At 66.2% G+C, this 15708-nt stretch overlaps 3 protein-coding genes across 3 annotated transcripts; 2 read left to right on the forward strand and 1 right to left on the reverse strand.

Annotated features, from left to right (window-relative positions):
- Positions 1 to 630: 630 nt before the first annotated feature.
- PNPO (pyridoxamine 5'-phosphate oxidase) lies at positions 631 to 4089 on the forward strand. Its single transcript, XM_058041880.1, has 7 exons — positions 631 to 717; positions 1183 to 1307; positions 1910 to 2009; positions 2517 to 2570; positions 3367 to 3495; positions 3657 to 3727; positions 3846 to 4089. Exons 1-7 carry the CDS (start codon positions 673 to 675, stop codon positions 4009 to 4011), a joined length of 690 nt encoding a protein of 229 aa, XP_057897863.1. The 5' UTR covers positions 631 to 672; the 3' UTR covers positions 4012 to 4089.
- Positions 4090 to 5807: 1718 nt separating this feature from the next.
- Positions 5808 to 6107, reverse strand: PRR15L (proline rich 15 like). Its single transcript, XM_058041885.1, has one exon. It carries the CDS (start codon positions 6105 to 6107, stop codon positions 5808 to 5810), a length of 300 nt encoding a protein of 99 aa, XP_057897868.1.
- Positions 6108 to 7830: 1723 nt separating this feature from the next.
- CDK5RAP3 (CDK5 regulatory subunit associated protein 3) lies at positions 7831 to 15271 on the forward strand. The gene is made up of 17 exons (XM_058041460.1): positions 7831 to 7836; positions 7893 to 7931; positions 8183 to 8237; positions 8750 to 8881; positions 9298 to 9398; positions 9490 to 9538; positions 10100 to 10278; positions 10894 to 11030; positions 11860 to 12007; positions 12436 to 12516; positions 12654 to 12728; positions 12856 to 12915; positions 13014 to 13089; positions 13663 to 13751; positions 13830 to 14038; positions 14755 to 14926; positions 15005 to 15271. The coding sequence occupies exons 1-17, from the start codon at positions 7831 to 7833 to the stop codon at positions 15068 to 15070; spliced, it is 1674 nt and encodes a 557-aa protein (XP_057897443.1). The 3' UTR covers positions 15071 to 15271.
- Positions 15272 to 15708: the final 437 nt, after the last annotated feature.

Below are 15708 nucleotides of genomic sequence, written 5' to 3' on the forward strand. Positions count from 1 at the left end.
CCCAAATCCCCGTCCCCAAATCCCCATCCCCAAACCCCCGTCCCCAAATCCCCGTCCCCAAATCCCTGTCATCCCCACATGCCCTGTCCCCAAACCCCCGTCCCCAAATCCCCGTCCCCAAATCCCCGTCCCCAAATCCCCGTCCCCAAATCCCCATCCCCAAACCCCCGTCCCCAAATCCCCGTCCCCAAATGCCCTGTCATCCCCACATGCCCTGTCCCCAAACCCCCGTCCCCAAATCCCTGTCCCCAAATCCCCGTCCCTTGTCGCAGCATCCCAAACACGCCATACCCACATCCCTGTGCTCGATGTCCCCAAATCCCTGTCCCCACCGTGTCTCAGCCCCTTGTCACCGCCTCCCGAGCCCCGAATGTCCCCAAATGTCCCAAATCCCCAAACTGCTGTCCCCGCTGTCCCCTGCATGTCCCCGCGTCCCCCTCCCGCCATCGTTGCCCCTTTAAGAGCCCCCGCACCTCTCTAAACCCAGCCACTACTTCCGGGTCTTTTGTCCCCGCCCCTTTCGCCTCCCCCCAATGGGCAGCCAGCTCCTACAGAGGCGCGCGCGCTCTGCCTTCTCTTATTGGCTGTGCTCTGGGAGGCGTGGCCGCGCTTGTGGGAGGCGTGGCCGCCTTAGCCACGCCTCCGGCGCGGTGGGGGCTCGGCGCGGCCGCGATGGAGCTGGAGCAGCTGCGGAAAAGCTACCGGGGGGACAGCGAGGTGGGACCGGGACAGCGGGGACACCGGGGGGACACGGGGGGACACCGGGGAGGGTCTGGCACGGGGGCACCCCGGGATTACCCCCCCAAGGCCCGGAGAAGCCCCTCTCGGACGGGGAGACCGCCCACGCGGCCGCTGCCCAGCGTGTCCCCAAGGCTTGGGGACAGCCCCGAGCCAGGGTGACACCCCCAGGATGTCCCCAAGGCTTGGGGACAGCCCCGAGCCAGGGTGACACCCCCAGGATGTCCCCAAGGCTTGGGGACAGCCCCCAGCCAGGGTGACACCCCCGGGATGTCCCCAAGGCTCGGGGACAGCCCCCAGCCAGGGTGACACCCCCGGGATGTCCCCAAGCCCTGCGGTGTCCCCACCTTCCCCTCGTCACCCCGGTGTCCCCAGGCGTTCGAGGAGTGCCACCTGGTGTCCCTGACCCCCCTGGGTGACCTCTGACCCCCCCAATGTCCCCAGGCGTTCGAGGAGTGCCACCTGGTGTCCCTGGATCCCCTGGAGCAGTTCCGGGCCTGGCTGCAGGACGCGCTGCAGTGCCCGGACATCGCCGAGGCCAACGCCATGTGCCTGGCCACCTGCTCCAGGTGACAATGGGGGACACAGGGGGGACACCGGGGACATGGGGGATACACAGGGGCTGGGACAGGGGCCGTGTGCCTGGCCACCTGCTCCAGGTGACAATGGGGGGACAGGGAGTGGGACAGGGGGGACACACAGGGTCACCCAGTGTGTGCGGGGGGGGGGACACCAGGGACACTGGGGGGGTGGCACAGGGGGGACATTGGGACGGTACACGGGGTGACACTGAGGTGACACTGGGCTGGGACAGGTAACACACAGACGTGACACAGGGGGGGCACGGGTGACACTGGGGTGACAGAGAGGTGATGCAGGTGACACAGGGGTGACAAGGGTGACACAGGTGGCACACAGAGGTGACACAGGTGACACACAAGGGTGACACAGGGGTGACACAGGTGACACACAGAGGTGACACAGGGGTGACATGGGTGACACAGGGGTGACACAGGTGACACACAAGGTGACACAGGGGTGACAAGGGTGACACAGGTGACACACAGAGGTGACAGGTGACACACAAGGTGACACGGGTGACACAGGTGGCACACAGAGGTGACACAGGTGACACACAAGGTGACAGGGGGTGACACGCGCTGTCCCGCAGGGACGGGCGGCCCTCGGCGCGCATGGTGCTGCTGAAGGGGCTGGGGCCGGACGGGCTGCGCTTCTTCACCAACTACGAGAGCAGGAAGGGCCGGGAGCTGGTGAGGGACACACGGACACACAGAAATCAATCCTGAGAAATCCCAGTAAATCAGCCCCGATAAATCCCAAATTCCGGGAGCTGGTGAGGGACACACGGACACACGGAGAGCCCCAGAAATCAATCCTGAGAAATCCCAGTAAATCAGCCCCGATAAATCCCAAATTCCTGCAGCTGGTGAGGGACCAGGGACCCAGAAACACCAGGAATAAATCCTGAGAAATGCCAATAAATCCCGATAAATAAATCTCGATAAATAAATCCCGATAAATCCCAGTAAATAAATCCTGATAAATAAATCCCAATAAATAAATCCCAATAAATAAATCCCGATAAATCCCAATGAATCAATCCCCATAAGTAAATCCCAATAAATAAAACCCAATAAATAAATCCCGATAAATCCCAATAAATAAACCCCGACAAATCCCAATAAATAAACCCAAATAAACGCGTAATTCAGGCCCAGAACAGCGCGGCTCTGCCTCAGCTCCCTCTGTTCCCACAGGACTCCAACCCCTTCGCCTCCCTCGTGTTCTACTGGGAGCCGCTCTGCCGGCAGGTGAGGGGGGGTCCCCAAATCCTGGGGGGGAATTGGGGCTGGGGGCCGCCCCCGGTGGGCGCTGTGGGCAGGCAGGGCGGGTGCGGTTTTGGGGGAAAAGTGGGGGAATGAGGGGGTTTTGTGCTCAGGAGCCCCTTTAACGCCACTGGCCCGAGCCCCGGGGATGGTGGTGCCCAGCAGGCATGAGATCCGTGCACTTTTTGGGTGAAAAAGTCAGGGAATGGGGCAATTCCATGTCCGGGAGCCCCTTGGGAGCTGTGCTGGCCCAGGTGCACATCGAGGGCTCAGGGCTGTCCCCAGGTGAGGGCTGGGGGCTCGGTGCCATCCCCAGGTGAGGGCTGGGGGCTCAGGGCTGTCCCCAGGTGTGCATCGAGGTCTCGGTGCCATCCCCAGGTGAGGGCTGGGGGCTCAGGGCTGTCCCCAGGTGTGGGCTGGGGGCTCAGGGCTGTCCCCAGGTGAGGGCTGGGGGCTCAGGGCTGTCCCCAGGTGTGGGCTGGGGGCTCAGGGCTGTCCCCAGGTGAGGGCTGGGGTCTCAGGGCTGTCCCCAGGTGAGGGCTGGGGGCTCAGGGCTGTCCCCAGGTGAGGGCTGGGGGCTCAGGGCTGTCCCCAGGTGAGGGCTGGGGTCTCAGGGCTGTCCCCAGGTGAGGGCTGGGGGCTCGGGGCTGTCCCCAGGTGAGGGCTGGGGGCTCGGGGCTGTCCCCAGGTGAGGGCTGGGGTCTCAGGGCTGTCCCCAGGTGAGGGCTGGGGGCTCGGGGCTGTCCCCAGGTGCGCATTGAGGTCTCGGTGCCGTCCCCAGGTGCGCATCGAGGGCTCGGTGCGGCGCCTGCCCGAGGAGGAATCCGAGCGCTATTTCCACTCCCGGCCCCGGGGCAGCCAGATCGGGGCCCTGGTGAGCCGGCAGAGCTCGGTCATCCCTGACAGAGAGGTGAGCCCGGGCCGGGACCGGCTCTGGGGTCCCCATTCACCTTTGGGATCGGCTGTGGGATCTCCTTTCCCTCTGGGGACCCCCTCACTCCCCGTTCCCTGTGGGATCCCCTTTCTCTTTGTGATCCCCTCACTCCCCGCTGTTCCCCTCGCTCCCCGCAGTACCTGCGCAAGAAGAACGCGGAGCTGGAGGAGCTGTACCGGGACAAGGCGGTGCCCAGGCCGGACTACTGGTGAGACTGGGGGGGCTGAGCCCCCCTGAGCCCCCAAATCCCCCCGAACCCCCCAAATCCCCCCGAAACCCCAAATCCCACCGAACCCCCCGCCCCCGATGGCGGCTGTCCCTTGCAGGGGCGCGTACGTGGTGGAGCCGGAGCTGGTGGAGTTCTGGCAGGGCCAATCGAACCGGCTGCACGACCGGATCGTGTTCCGGCGGCTGCGGGACCGCGCGGCGCCGCTCGGGGCCATGACCCGCCGCGGCCACGGCGACTGGGTGTACGAGCGCCTGTCGCCGTGAGCCCGCCCGGGACGGCCCGGGATGGTCCCGGGAATGGTCCCGGAACGGCCCGGGATGGTCCCGGAATGGCCCCGGAACGGCCCGGGATGGTCCCGGAACGGTCCCGGGAATGGTCCGGGATGGTCCCGGAACGGCCCCAAGTGTCGCAGCCGCCCCGCCCCGTCCCTCGCTGTGTGCTGGGGATGGGCCCGGAGCTGCCCCCGCCCCGTCTGCAGTCGCTGCCGGTGGTTAATTAATCGCGTTAATGATTGTGCAGGGTCCAGCTGTGACCCCAGTGATCCCCCTGTTCCTGTGCCCGTCCCTGTCCCTGGCCATGTGCTGGGAATGCCTTCAGAGCTTCCCTCACCCAGAGTGTCCCCAATTCTGTCTCCACCCACTCCCCGTGGTTAATTAATCGTGTTAATGATCGTGCAGGCACCAGCTGTGAGCCCCCTGTCACTGTCGCTGTGCCACCACTGCCACCTCTCTCTCGGTGTTTTGGCTGGAATCGTGGCAATTGTTTTAGCATGGAATCGTGCTCAAGTCCCAGGTCATTACTGCTGTTGTTTAATTAACTTAAATCGTGTCACCGCTGCCGTGCCCCGTCCCAGGGCCGTGAGACCCCAACCCTCGGCCCGTCCCCTCCTCCAGATGCCGGAAAAGAACAATAAATCGGGATTTATGTGGAGGCGTGGAGCCTTTGGTTATTTAGTACCGGGTTAACGTTTAACCAGGCAGGGCCGGGCTCTCCTGGGACAGCTGGAGCAAATCCCGGGCTGGAACCAGCTCCAAAACCGGCCCCGGTTCCGTGTTTGCTGTCCCGGAGTGGACCCAGCCCCGGTTCCGTGTTTGCTGTCCCGGAGTGGACCCAGCCCCGGTTCTGTGTTTGCTGTCCCGGAGCGGGACCGTGCCTGTCCCGGGGGATGCCAGGCCAGCCCTGGCACGCAGGCACGGTGGCCACGGCGCTGTCACCGCCTTCGTGGCACTGTCACAGCCCCTGGTGGCTCTGGAGCTTTCCCACCCCCCCATGCCGGGTTTCGGGATCCGCGTCCGCTCCCTCCGCCCTGCCCCGGTCCGGCACTCCCCGGCACGGCCCCGCTCCCTCCGCGTCCCGCCGCATCCGGAGCCTTCCCCCGTTCCGGGCCGGATCCCGGGATCCGCGGAGCTCCCCCGGAGCCGCCGCCGCTCCCAGGCTCGCTTTATTAACCACAGTTAATTAGCGGCAGGCGCGAGCGGGGTGGGACCCCGGCTTCCAGCAGCGGGCAGCGATCCCCGGGGAACGGAACGCGGCTCCTCCGGGTGCGATCCGCGGGGAACGGGGCTCCTCCGGGGAGGGATTCCCGAGGGAAACGCGGCTCCTCCGGGTGAGATCCCCGGGGAACGGAACGCGGCTCCTCCGGGTGCGACCCGCGGGGAAACGGGGCTCCTCCGGGGAGGGATTCCCGAGGGAAACGCGGCTCCTCCGGGTGAGATCCCCGGGGATCGGTCCTGCCGCTCGTTCCCTGGGGACAGGGAAGTGTCGCATCCCCTCTCGGGGGACACTCGGCCATCGGCGGCTCCGCAGCCCCTCGGGATCGGGACACGAGCGGGGCTCGGCCCCAAAAAGTGACGGGAGGAGGGGATTGGGGATCGGGATCGGGGGGAGTGTCCTCGTTCATCCCGGTACGGACCGGTCCGCGCTGCGCAGGGAGGGACGGGGAGCGCGGGCCCCGCCGCGCCCCGGGGTCGGTCCCGCAGCTCCGGGATCATCCCGCGGACGATTCCGCAAATCCCATCCCGAGTCCTGCCCGGTGCCCGGGGCCCGCAGCCCGGCCGGGTCACTGCTCCTGCCGCTCGCCGGCCCCGCACAGGTTGGGATGCTCGGCCAGCGTCGCCCGCACTTTCTTCTTCTCCTTGAAGCGGCCGGAGTGCGAGACCTTGACGTGCTTGCCCTTGGTGCTCTTGTCCACGATCTTCTCGAGGCGGGCGGCGAAGCCGGGGCTGCCCTCGGGGCCGCTCCCGTCCGCGCCGTCCGCGCCGGGCGCCGCGGGGCCCTCGGGGCTCTCGTACAGCACCGGGGCCGCCGCCTGGCGCTTCCGCAGGAACGTCAGCTTCCACCAGCCGTGCCCGTCGGCCATCCTGCACGGGAGCGGCACCGGGGCTCGGCTCCGGCCGGCGCTCCCGGGGCCGCATCGGGGGCGCGGCGCTGCCCTCCCGCGGACGCTCGGGGCGGATCCCCGGGGGCACCGGGGCGGGGCGGGCGCTGCGCGGCCCGGGAATCCCGGGGATTCCGGGAAAAGCGGGGAAAGGGCCTCGGGCAGCGCCGGGAGCTGCCCTTATCGGCCACGTGCGGCGGGAGGGCAAACAGGAACAGGAACCGGGGCGCAGGTGGCGGCACCGGGGAGTGCCGGGGGCGCTGCCGGGGTCCCCCCGCCCCAGCCCGGCCTCGGGGCTCGCCGGTACCCGCCGGGACCGGGGGAGGCTCCGGGAAGGGGCGGGAGGGCTCCGGAGGCACGGAGGGGATTCCCAGGGCCCGGGGCCAGCCCTGCCCCGTGTCCCCGTCCCTGTCCCAGTGACGCTCGGCCACCAGCGAGCCCTCCCGGATGTCGCTTTGGGGATAAAAACCCCTTTTCCCTCGGCGGCACGGGGACAGGGGCACGGAGACCGCGGCCACCGCCCCGCCGGTGGCACCCGTGTCCCCAGCGCCACCTCCCCGTGCCACAGCCAGGGGGGACCGTCCCCGGCCGTGTCCCCAGAGCGTCCCCGGGGCTCCCACAGCCCATCCCCAGCCCGGACACCGCACCCCGGTACCTGCTCCTGCCGCCTCCGGGGGTCCCGGGGGTCCCGGGTTTTCCCTGGGTTGTCCCGGGGTGTCCCGGGTGTGTCCCGGGTGTGTCCCGGGTGTGTCCCGGTGTCCCGGGGGGCAGCACGGGCAGGTGCCGCTCACCTGCGGCTGTCCCCGTGTTCCCGTCAAGGTGAACCCGCTCCCAAACCCCTCCTGCCGGAGCAAACAGCGGGGCCGGGCCAGGCACGGCTGAATATTCATGACGGGGAGCGGTGCCAGCCCCGGGAGGGTGGCCCTGGGTGGCCTCAGGTGGCCCTGGGTGGCTCCGGGTTGCTCTGGGTGGCTCTGGGCACCTCTGGGTGGCTCCGCATGGCTCCGAGTGGCCTCGGGTGTCCCCGGATGGCTCTGGATGGCCCCCGGTGGCCGGGATGTGTCCTGGGGCTCCCAGTGGGACCCCGGCTCTGTGCTGGGCTCCCAGCGGATCCCAAGGGATCCGGGACCTGTTCTGGGGGGATCCCTGAGGGACCTGGGGGGATCTGGGCTCCCCTCTGGGACGAATGGGGATCCCGCAGGGTTTGGGATCCCCTCGGGAGCCTCCGGGGCATCCCCGCGGGACGGCTGGGGGGGACCTTGGGACCGGCACCGGGACTGGTGCCAGGTTTGGGACCGGGACCGGGACTAAGGCCAGAATTGGGATCGGGACTGGGACCAGGCTTGGAAATGGGACTGGGATTGTGGCCGGGATCGGGATTGGTTCCAGGATCGGGACTGGGATTGTGGCCGAGACCGGGATCGGGACTGTGACCGGGACCGGGCTTTGGCGCCAGGTTTGGAACCGGGACCGGGACCCCAGAAACTCCCACCGCACGCTCCGATTGGTCCGGGCTGACCACGCCCCTTTCCCATCCAGCCAATGGAAGCACAGGGACGTGGCGCTGCCTCCGAGCTGCCGCTTTCTGATTGGCGGGAGTTCGACCTTTGGGCGGAGCGCGTTTTGATTGGCCGAGGCGCTGGCGCTGAGGGAGGCGATTGGCTGGGGCGGGGAGGGCGGAAGTGGAGAGGCGGGGCCGGGAAAGATGCAGGTGCGGACCGGGAGCGGGACCGGGATCGGGATCGGGATCGGGAGCGGGAGCGGGAGCGGGAGCGGGATCGGGAGCGGGAGCGGGAGCGGAGAAGGGTCCGGAACAGGGACCGGGACAGGGGAAGGGGCTGGGACCGGCATGGGGATCCGGAACGGGATTGGGTTCGGGAGTGGGATCGGAAACGGGACCGGGAGCGGGGAAGGGCCCGGGATCGGGTCCAGGCGCGGGGCAGCGGGGACAGCCCGGGCCTGGCACTGAAGCGGAGGGTCCCGGTGCCGCTCCCGGTGCCGCTCCCGGTGCCGGTTCCGGTTGCCGCAGCCCCGCCCCTGCCGTGTTCTCCCCGCAGGCTCCCCAGGACTACCGGAATGTGCCCATCGACATCCAGACCAGCAAGCTTCTGGGTACGGGAACGAACCCCTGCTCCGGGCAGCGACCGGGAATTTACCCCGGTTATCCCAGCCCAGTTCCCGCCGTTCCCTCCAGACGGGGCAGGGACCGGGATTTACCCCGGTTATCCCAGCCCAGTTCCCGCTTCTCCCTCCAGCTGGGGATCCGTCCCAGGCTTTGGGAAGAGGCTCGGGAATTCCTCCCGCTGTTTGTCCCCCGTGTCCCCGGAGCCCGGCGCTGTCCCCAGAGCCCGAGTGTCCCCCGGTGATCCCCTGTCCCCACGCAGACTGGCTGCTGGACCGGCGGCACTGCGGGCGGCGCTGGCCCTGTCCCTGCAGTGTCCCCATGTCCCCGTGTCCCTGCAGTGTCCCCATGTCCCCGTGTCCCCGTGTCCCCATGTCCCCACACAGACTGGCTGCTGGACCGGCGGCACTGCGGGCGGCGCTGGCCCTGTCCCGGTGTCCCTGCAGTGTCCCCATGTCCCTGCAGTGTCCCCATGTCCCCGTGTCCCCATGTCCCCACACAGACTGGCTGCTGGACCGGCGGCACTGCGGGCGGCGCTGGCCCGCGCAGGTGGCGCAGGTGCGGGAGCGGATCCGGGCGGCGCTGCAGGACATGCCCGAGCACCCCGAGATCCGAGAGCTGCTCCAGGGCTCCTGTCAGTGCTCCGGCACCGGGAATTGGGGGTTTGGGGCTTTGGGGTTTGGGGGTTTGGAAATTGGGGTCTGGGATCTACGTTTGGGAACTGAGGGTTTGGGGATTTGGGAATTGGATTTGGGATTTTGGGGTTTGGGATTTGGGGTCTGGGGTTTGGAGATTGGGAGTTTGGGGTTTGGGGGTTTGGGGTCTGGGATTAGGGCTTTGGCATTTGGGGATTTTGGATGTTGGCTTTGGGCACGGATCTACCCCCCCTGCAGAGCCAGGATTTGGGGTGGGAGGGTTGTTCACAAAGGGGCGGTGGTGGCAGCTCAAGAACCCCCCAAAACCTCCTGGGGTTCCCCTAAAACCTCCTGGGGATCCCCCAAAGCGCCCAGGGATCCCCCAAAGCCCCCCTGACCCCATTGTTCCCCCCAGACCTGCACTATTTCCACTGCCTGCGCATCGTGGAGATCCTCAAGGGCACCGAGGCCTCCACCAAGAACCTCTTTGGGCGCTACTCGTCCCAGAGGATGAAGGTGGGAGCGCCCTCCTCCTCCTCCTCCTCCTCCTCCTCCTCATTCTCTTCCTCCTCCTCCTCCTCCTCCTCACCCTCGTGTCCTTCCCCAGGACTGGCAGGAGATCGTGTCCCTCTATGAGAAGGACAACGCCTACCTGGGTGAGAGGGGATGGGAATAACGGGAATAACAGGAATAATGGGAATGGGAATCGTGGGAATAATGGGAATAATGGGAATGGGAATTCCCCGAGGTGTCCCAAAGAACCCCCTGGGTGGGTGGAATTCAGTCCCCAAACTGGGGTGGACCAGGGTGGGAAAGGATGGGATTTGTGGGAAAGCCAAATCCCAGTGGGATTTAAAGGGGAATTCGGTCCCCAAACTGGGATGGGATGGGATGGGATGGGATGGGATTTAAAAGTGAATTGAGCCCCCAGACCGGGATGGGATGGGATTTAAAGGTGAATTCAGTCCCCAAACTGGGATGGGATGAGATGAGATGAGATGAGATGAGATGAGATGAGATGAGATGAGATGAGATGGGATTTAAAGCTGAATTCAGCCCCAAACCAGGACAGGATTTAGAGCTGAATTCAGCCCCAAACCAGCACGGCACTGAACCCAAAGCCCAGGCTCCATGGGGACACCCAGTCCCAGCAGGAGGAGCCCCCGGGGTGACGCCGGGCGCCCCCCGAGCCCCGGGGTGACCCCCTGTGCCCCCAGCCGAGCTCTCCAGCCTGCTGGGGCGCAGCATCAGCTACGAGCTGCCGGCAATGCGGAGGCAGCGGGCCCGGTGGCTGCAGGCGCAGCAGGAGCTGGCGCGGCGCGAGGACGAGTGCCAGGCGCGGGCAGGGGAGCTCCGCGAGCGTTTCCTGGGCTCCTGCCGCCAGTACGGCATCGCCGTGAGTGCCGGGGCGCCCTGGAACCGGCTGGGGATGGCCCCAAATGAGCCCCACAGTAACCCCGGGGAGAGCCTGGAACGGGGTGGGAATGGCCGAGATAGAGCCTGAAACGGGGTGGGAATGGTCCTGAGCAGAACCTGAGACAGGCTTGGACAGTACAGCATCGCTCTGAGTCTGAAATGGGCCTGAAATAACCCAAAATGAGCCCCAAAGTAACCCCGAGCAGAGCCTGAAATGGGGCTGGGAATGGCCCCAGGTAGAGCCTGAAACAGGCCTGGATGGTATGGCATCGCCATGAATGCCACGGGAACCACCGGGGGGGAATCTGAAACGGGCTGGGAATGGCCCCAAATGAGCCAGAAAATAACCCCAGAGAGAGCCTGAAATGGGCTGGGAATGGCCCCAGAGCGAGCCCAATACGGGCTGAGAATAGCCCCAAACAGAGCCTGAAACAGCCCCAAATAGGGCTGGAATAACCCCAAAATGGGCCCCAGAATAACCCCTGAACAGAGCCTAAAACAGACCGTAAGTGTCCCCTCAGTGCCCCCAGAATGTCCCCCAGCGTCCCCCCTCGGTGTCCCCAGCACGTCCCCAGTGTCCCCTCGGTGTCCCCAGGGCGAGGACGTGCGCCGGGAGCTGCTGGCCCAGGTGCAGGCGCTGCCGTCGCTGCTGTCCCGCGTTGGGGACGGCGCCAGCGCCCTCGGGGACGCCATCGAGCTGTACCAGGCCTGCGTGGGCTTCGTGTGCGACAGGTGGGGACAGCCCTGACACCCCAAAATCATCCCCGAACCAGCCCCAAAACATCCCTCAGCTACCCTAAAACAGCCCCGGCTCCCCAAACTGCCCCACAACAGCTCCTGGTCCCTCCGAACCCCGGCACTGCGGGTGCTGAGGTGTCCCCACCCCTGATGTCCCCACCCCGATGTCCCCATGCCCGATGCCATCTCCAATGCTGTCCCCGTGCTCCCTGTCCCCATGTCCTCGGTGATGTCCCTATGTCCCCGTGCTGTCCCCATCACCGCTGCTGTCCCCATGTCCCCATGCCATCCCCATGTCCTTGTCCCAGCCCCGGTACAGAGGTGGAGGCACTGCCATTGCTCCGGCACGTGGTGTCCCCCATGTCCCCATGTCCCCATGTCCCCATGCCATCCCCATGTCCCTGTCCCTGTCCCAGCCCCAATGCAGAGGCGGAGGCGCTGCCGTTGCTCCGGCACACGGTGTCCCCCATGTCCCCATGTCATCCCCATGTCCCTATCTGGTGTCCCAGCCCCGCTGCGGAGGCGCTGCCACTGCTGCAGCACGTGGTGTCCCCATGTCCGCATGTCCCCATGTCCCTGTGCCATCCCCCTGTCCCCATGTCCCGGTGCCATCCCCATGTCCCCGTGTCCCCGTGTCCCAGCCCCGGTGCGGAGGCGCTGCTGCTGCTGCTCTGGCACATGGTGTCCCCCATGTCCCCATGTCCCCATGTCCCGGTGCCATCCCCGTGTCCCCGTGTCCCGGTGCCATCCCCATGTCCCCATGTCCCTGTGCCATCCCCATGTCCCCATGTCCCGGTGCCATCCCCGTGTCCCCGTGTCCCAGCCCCGGTGCGGAGGCGCTGCCGCTGCTCCGGCACGTGGTGGCCCACGGGAACTCGTCCGTGTTCCGCTGGCGCACGGGGCAGGAGCCGCTGCGGCTGGAGCGGCCCGAGGCGGCTCCGCAGGCCCCGGAGCCGCCCCCGCAGGACACGGTGCGTGCTGGCAGGGGCACCGGGACACGGGGGGACACGGGGGGACACGGGGGGACACGGGGGGACATGGGGGGACACGGGGACAGCCCCCTGGCACTGCTGGGCGTGTTTGGGGCTGGGCTGTGCCTCACAGGGTTTGGGGTTTGGAGGTTTGGGGTTTGGGGGTTTGGGGTTTGGGGCTGTGCCTTAGGGGTTTGGGGTTTGGGGTTTAGGGGTTTGGGGTTTGGGGGTTTGGGGTTTGGGGGTTTGGGGTCGGGCCGTGTCTCAGGGGGTTTGGGGTTTGGGGGTTTGGGGGTTTGGGGTTTGGGGCTTTGGGGTCGGGCCGTGCCTCAGGGGGTTTGGGGTTTGGGGATTTGGGGTTTGGGGTTTGAGGTTTGGGGCTTTGGGGTTCGGGCCGTGTCTCAGGGGGTTTGGGGTCTTTGCCACAGATCGACTGGGGGGATTTCCCCACGGAGCCGCCCCAGGGTGGGGACATCGACTGGGGCATCACGGTGGAGCCCAGCGCCCAGGTGGGTGACGTCCCTGTGTCCCCAGACCCTCCCATGTCACCCTTTGTCACCTCTCATTCATCAGGAGGATGGTGGCGTTGACTGGGGCAATGTCCCTGTGTCCCCAAACCCACCTAATGTCACCCATTGCTCCCCAGGGGGAGGATGGCATCGACTGGGGCGATGGAGAGAAGGGACAGGAGGGGACAATCACTGTAGAGCTCAGTGCCCAGGTGGGTGACATCCCTGTGTCCCCAGACCTCCCCTGTGTCACCTTTCCTCCCTCAGGGGCATGGTGGCATTGATTGGGGCGATGTCCCTGTGTCCCTAAATCCCCCTTTGTCACCCTTTGTTCCCCAGGGGGAGGATGGCATTGACTGGGGTGACGGAGAGAAGGGGACAATCACAGCAGAGCCCCAGGTTTGTGACACCCCCATGGCCAGGGGAGTGTCCCTGTGTCCCCACATCCCCCTGATGTCCCCTTTGTCGCTCTTTGTCACTCACCCTTTGCTCCCCAGGGGGACGGTGCCATCGACTGGGGTGACACAGGGGGACAGGAGGGGACGATCACGGTGGTGGAGGCTGGAACGGAGGGTGAGCAGGGCTGGGGGGCACAGGCAGCTCCCAAATCCCCCCAAATTCCCCCAAATCCCCCCAAATTCCCCATTCCCAGTGCCCCTGGAACCCCCAGAGGGGTTTGGCATTGGGCAGGGAGTGGGGTTTGGGTGCTGGGCAGGGATTTTGGGTTCTGGGCGGGGATTTTGGGTTCTGGTCAGGGTTTTTGGGTGCTCTGCAGGGGTTTTGGGTTCTGGGCAAGGATTTTGGGTTCTGGTCAGGGTTTTTTGGGTGCTCTGCAGGGGTTTTGGGTTCTGAGCAAGGATTTTGGGTTCTGGTAAGGGTTTCTGGGTTCTGGTCAGGGTTTTTGGATGCTGGGCAGGGATTTTGGGTTCTGGGCAGTGTGTTTGGGTTCCGGGCAGGGATTTTGGGTTCTGGTCAGGGTTTTTGGATGCTGGGCAGGGTTTCTGGGTTCTGGGCAGTGTGTTTGGGTTCTGGGCAGGGTTTTTGGACGCTGGGCAGGGATTTCGGGTTCCGGGCAGTGTGTCTGGGTTCCGGGCAGGGATTTTGGGGTGAAGCTGAGCAGGCTTTGGGGGTCCCACCCCGCCGCAGCCCCCGAGGGCGTTGCCCGTGGCTCGGACGCGCTGACCCTGCTGGAGAACCCCGAGACTCGGAACCAGTTCATCGACGAGCTCATGGAGGTGGGCACCGGGGACACCTGTGGGCCTGGGGGTGTCCCTGACCCTATCCCTGACCCTGTCCCCGTTGCTGTCCCGCAGCTGGAGCTGTTCCTGGCGCAGCGGCTGCTGGAGCTCGAGGACGCGGCGCCGGACGTGGTGGCCCTGAGCCAGTTCCAGGCGGCGCCGGCCGTGCTGCAGGGCCAGAGCCCCGAGCGCCTGCGGGCCCAGCTGGCCACGGCCCGGGAGCTGCTGGGGCAGCTGTGCTCGCGCAGCGTGCAGCACCTCTGCATGATCCTCGCCTCGCCCAGGTGCCTGCCCGACCCGAAACAGACCCTAAAATAGCCACAAAACAGGCCCCAAACTGCCCCAAAACAGACCCTAAAACAATCCTAAACCAGCCCCTAAAATAATCCTAAAACAGCCCCTAAAAGAGCCCTAAAGAAGCCCCCAAAACAGACCCTAAATAGCCCCAAAACATCCCCTAAAATAGCCCTAAAATAGCGCCCAACCAGCCCCTAAAATAGCCCCAAACTTGCCCCTAAAATAATTCCCAAAATAACCCTAAAGAAGCCCCCAAAACAGCCCCTAAAATAGCGCTAACCCGGCCCTTAACCAGGGGTGCCCTGCAATGTGTCCTCGCTGTCCCCGTCCCCTGTCCTGCAGTGGGACCCCTCTGTCCCCACTGTCCCCAGACCATGCGGCGTGTCCCCTCCGCCCCTGTCCTGCAGTGTGTCCCCACTGTCCCTGCTGTCTCCAGATGATGCAGTGTGACCCTGCTGTCCCTCCCGTGTCCTGCAGTGTGACCCCTCTGTCCCCTCTGCCCGTGTCCCCAAGCCGTGCTGTGTGACCCTGTGTCCCTGTCCCCACTGTCCCCCTGTCCCCAGGTACGTGGAGCGCGTCACGGCCCTGCTGCGGCAGCAGAGTCTCCAGGCCGAGCTGCTGCTGATCCCGCTGTCCCTGCTGTCCCCATGTCCCCGCTGTCGCTGTCCCTGTCCCCATAACCCCTCTGTCCCCATGTCCCCAGGTACGTGGAGCGCGTCACGGCCCTGCTGCGGCAGCAGAGTCTCCAGGCCGAGCTGCTGCTGGCCAAGCGGGAGGCGCTGGGGCGGCGGCGCCGCCAGGCCCTGGCCGAGCAGGGAGCGCTGGAGCCGCGGCTGCAGCAGCTGCAGGAGAGAGCCAGGGAGCTGCAGAGGCTGGTGAGGGACGGGGGGCACACCGGGGACCCCCCTGAGCCCTGGGAGCACCCCCTGATCCCCCCCCCGGCCTCGTTGCAGATCGAGGCCGACATCTCCAAACGCTACGGGGGGCGCCCGGTGAACCTGATGGGCGTCAACGTGTGACACCTGAGAGACACCTGGCTGTGACACCTGGGGGACATCAACCCCTGGCCCCAGAGGGACACCAGCCTGTGACCCCTAAGGGACACCAGTGTGTGACCCCTGATCAGCCCGAGGCCCCTGAAGGACACGGGGGTCCCTCCCAGCCCCTCGGCCCACCTGGGGGTGCTTTGGGATTTGGGGCTGTCGGTGAATAAACCCAAATTTGTGTCACATCGGGGGAGAGGAGTGTGTGTCACCGAGAGGGATGGGCACAGGGACAGGGGACAGGGACAGGGGACAGGGGGTGCGGCCCTGGGGGTCTGTCCGCCATGGGGGGACCATGTGGGGCACAGAGAGCCCCGTCCGCTCAGGGGTTTGGGGGTCCCGGTGCCATGGGAGCGGATTTGGGGCTCTGGGGTCCCAGCCCGGCTCCAGCTCTCGCTCCTCACTCTCCTGTCCCTGTCCCCAAACCCATCCCTGTCCCTGTCCCCATCCCTGTCCCCAAACCCATCCCTGTCCCTGTCCCCATCCCTGTCCCCGCTCGCTGACAGCCGGGCTCCGGCAGCCCCTCATTACCGCACTCCCGGTGATTAACGGCCTCATTAATTACCCGCCGCCTGTCATGGAGCCGCGGAGGGTCCCCGGCGGGGATGGGGGGG

The sequence above is a fragment of the Melospiza georgiana genome, chromosome 28 (genome assembly GCF_028018845.1).
Source record: "Melospiza georgiana isolate bMelGeo1 chromosome 28, bMelGeo1.pri, whole genome shotgun sequence".
NCBI classification, from domain to species: Eukaryota; Metazoa; Chordata; class Aves; order Passeriformes; family Passerellidae; genus Melospiza; species Melospiza georgiana.

Excerpts from the sequence above, each read along its gene's own strand:
- PNPO (XM_058041880.1), top strand. The coding sequence starts at position 673 with ATGGAGCTGGAGCAGCTGCGGAAAAGCTACCGGGGGGACAGCGAG. Across the intron at positions 1,308-1,909 it reads TGCCTGGCCACCTGCTCCAG|GGACGGGCGGCCCTCGGCGC; the intron begins GTGACAATGGGG and ends GCTGTCCCGCAG. Across the intron at positions 3,496-3,656 it reads CGGTCATCCCTGACAGAGAG|TACCTGCGCAAGAAGAACGC; the intron begins GTGAGCCCGGGC and ends CGCTCCCCGCAG.
- PRR15L (XM_058041885.1), bottom strand. The coding sequence starts at position 6,107 with ATGGCCGACGGGCACGGCTGGTGGAAGCTGACGTTCCTGCGGAAGCGC.
- CDK5RAP3 (XM_058041460.1), top strand. Across the intron at positions 7,932-8,182 it reads GGGAGCGGGAGCGGAGAAGG|GCTCCCCAGGACTACCGGAA; the intron begins GTCCGGAACAGG and ends TTCTCCCCGCAG. Across the intron at positions 8,238-8,749 it reads CCAGACCAGCAAGCTTCTGG|ACTGGCTGCTGGACCGGCGG; the intron begins GTACGGGAACGA and ends GTCCCCACACAG.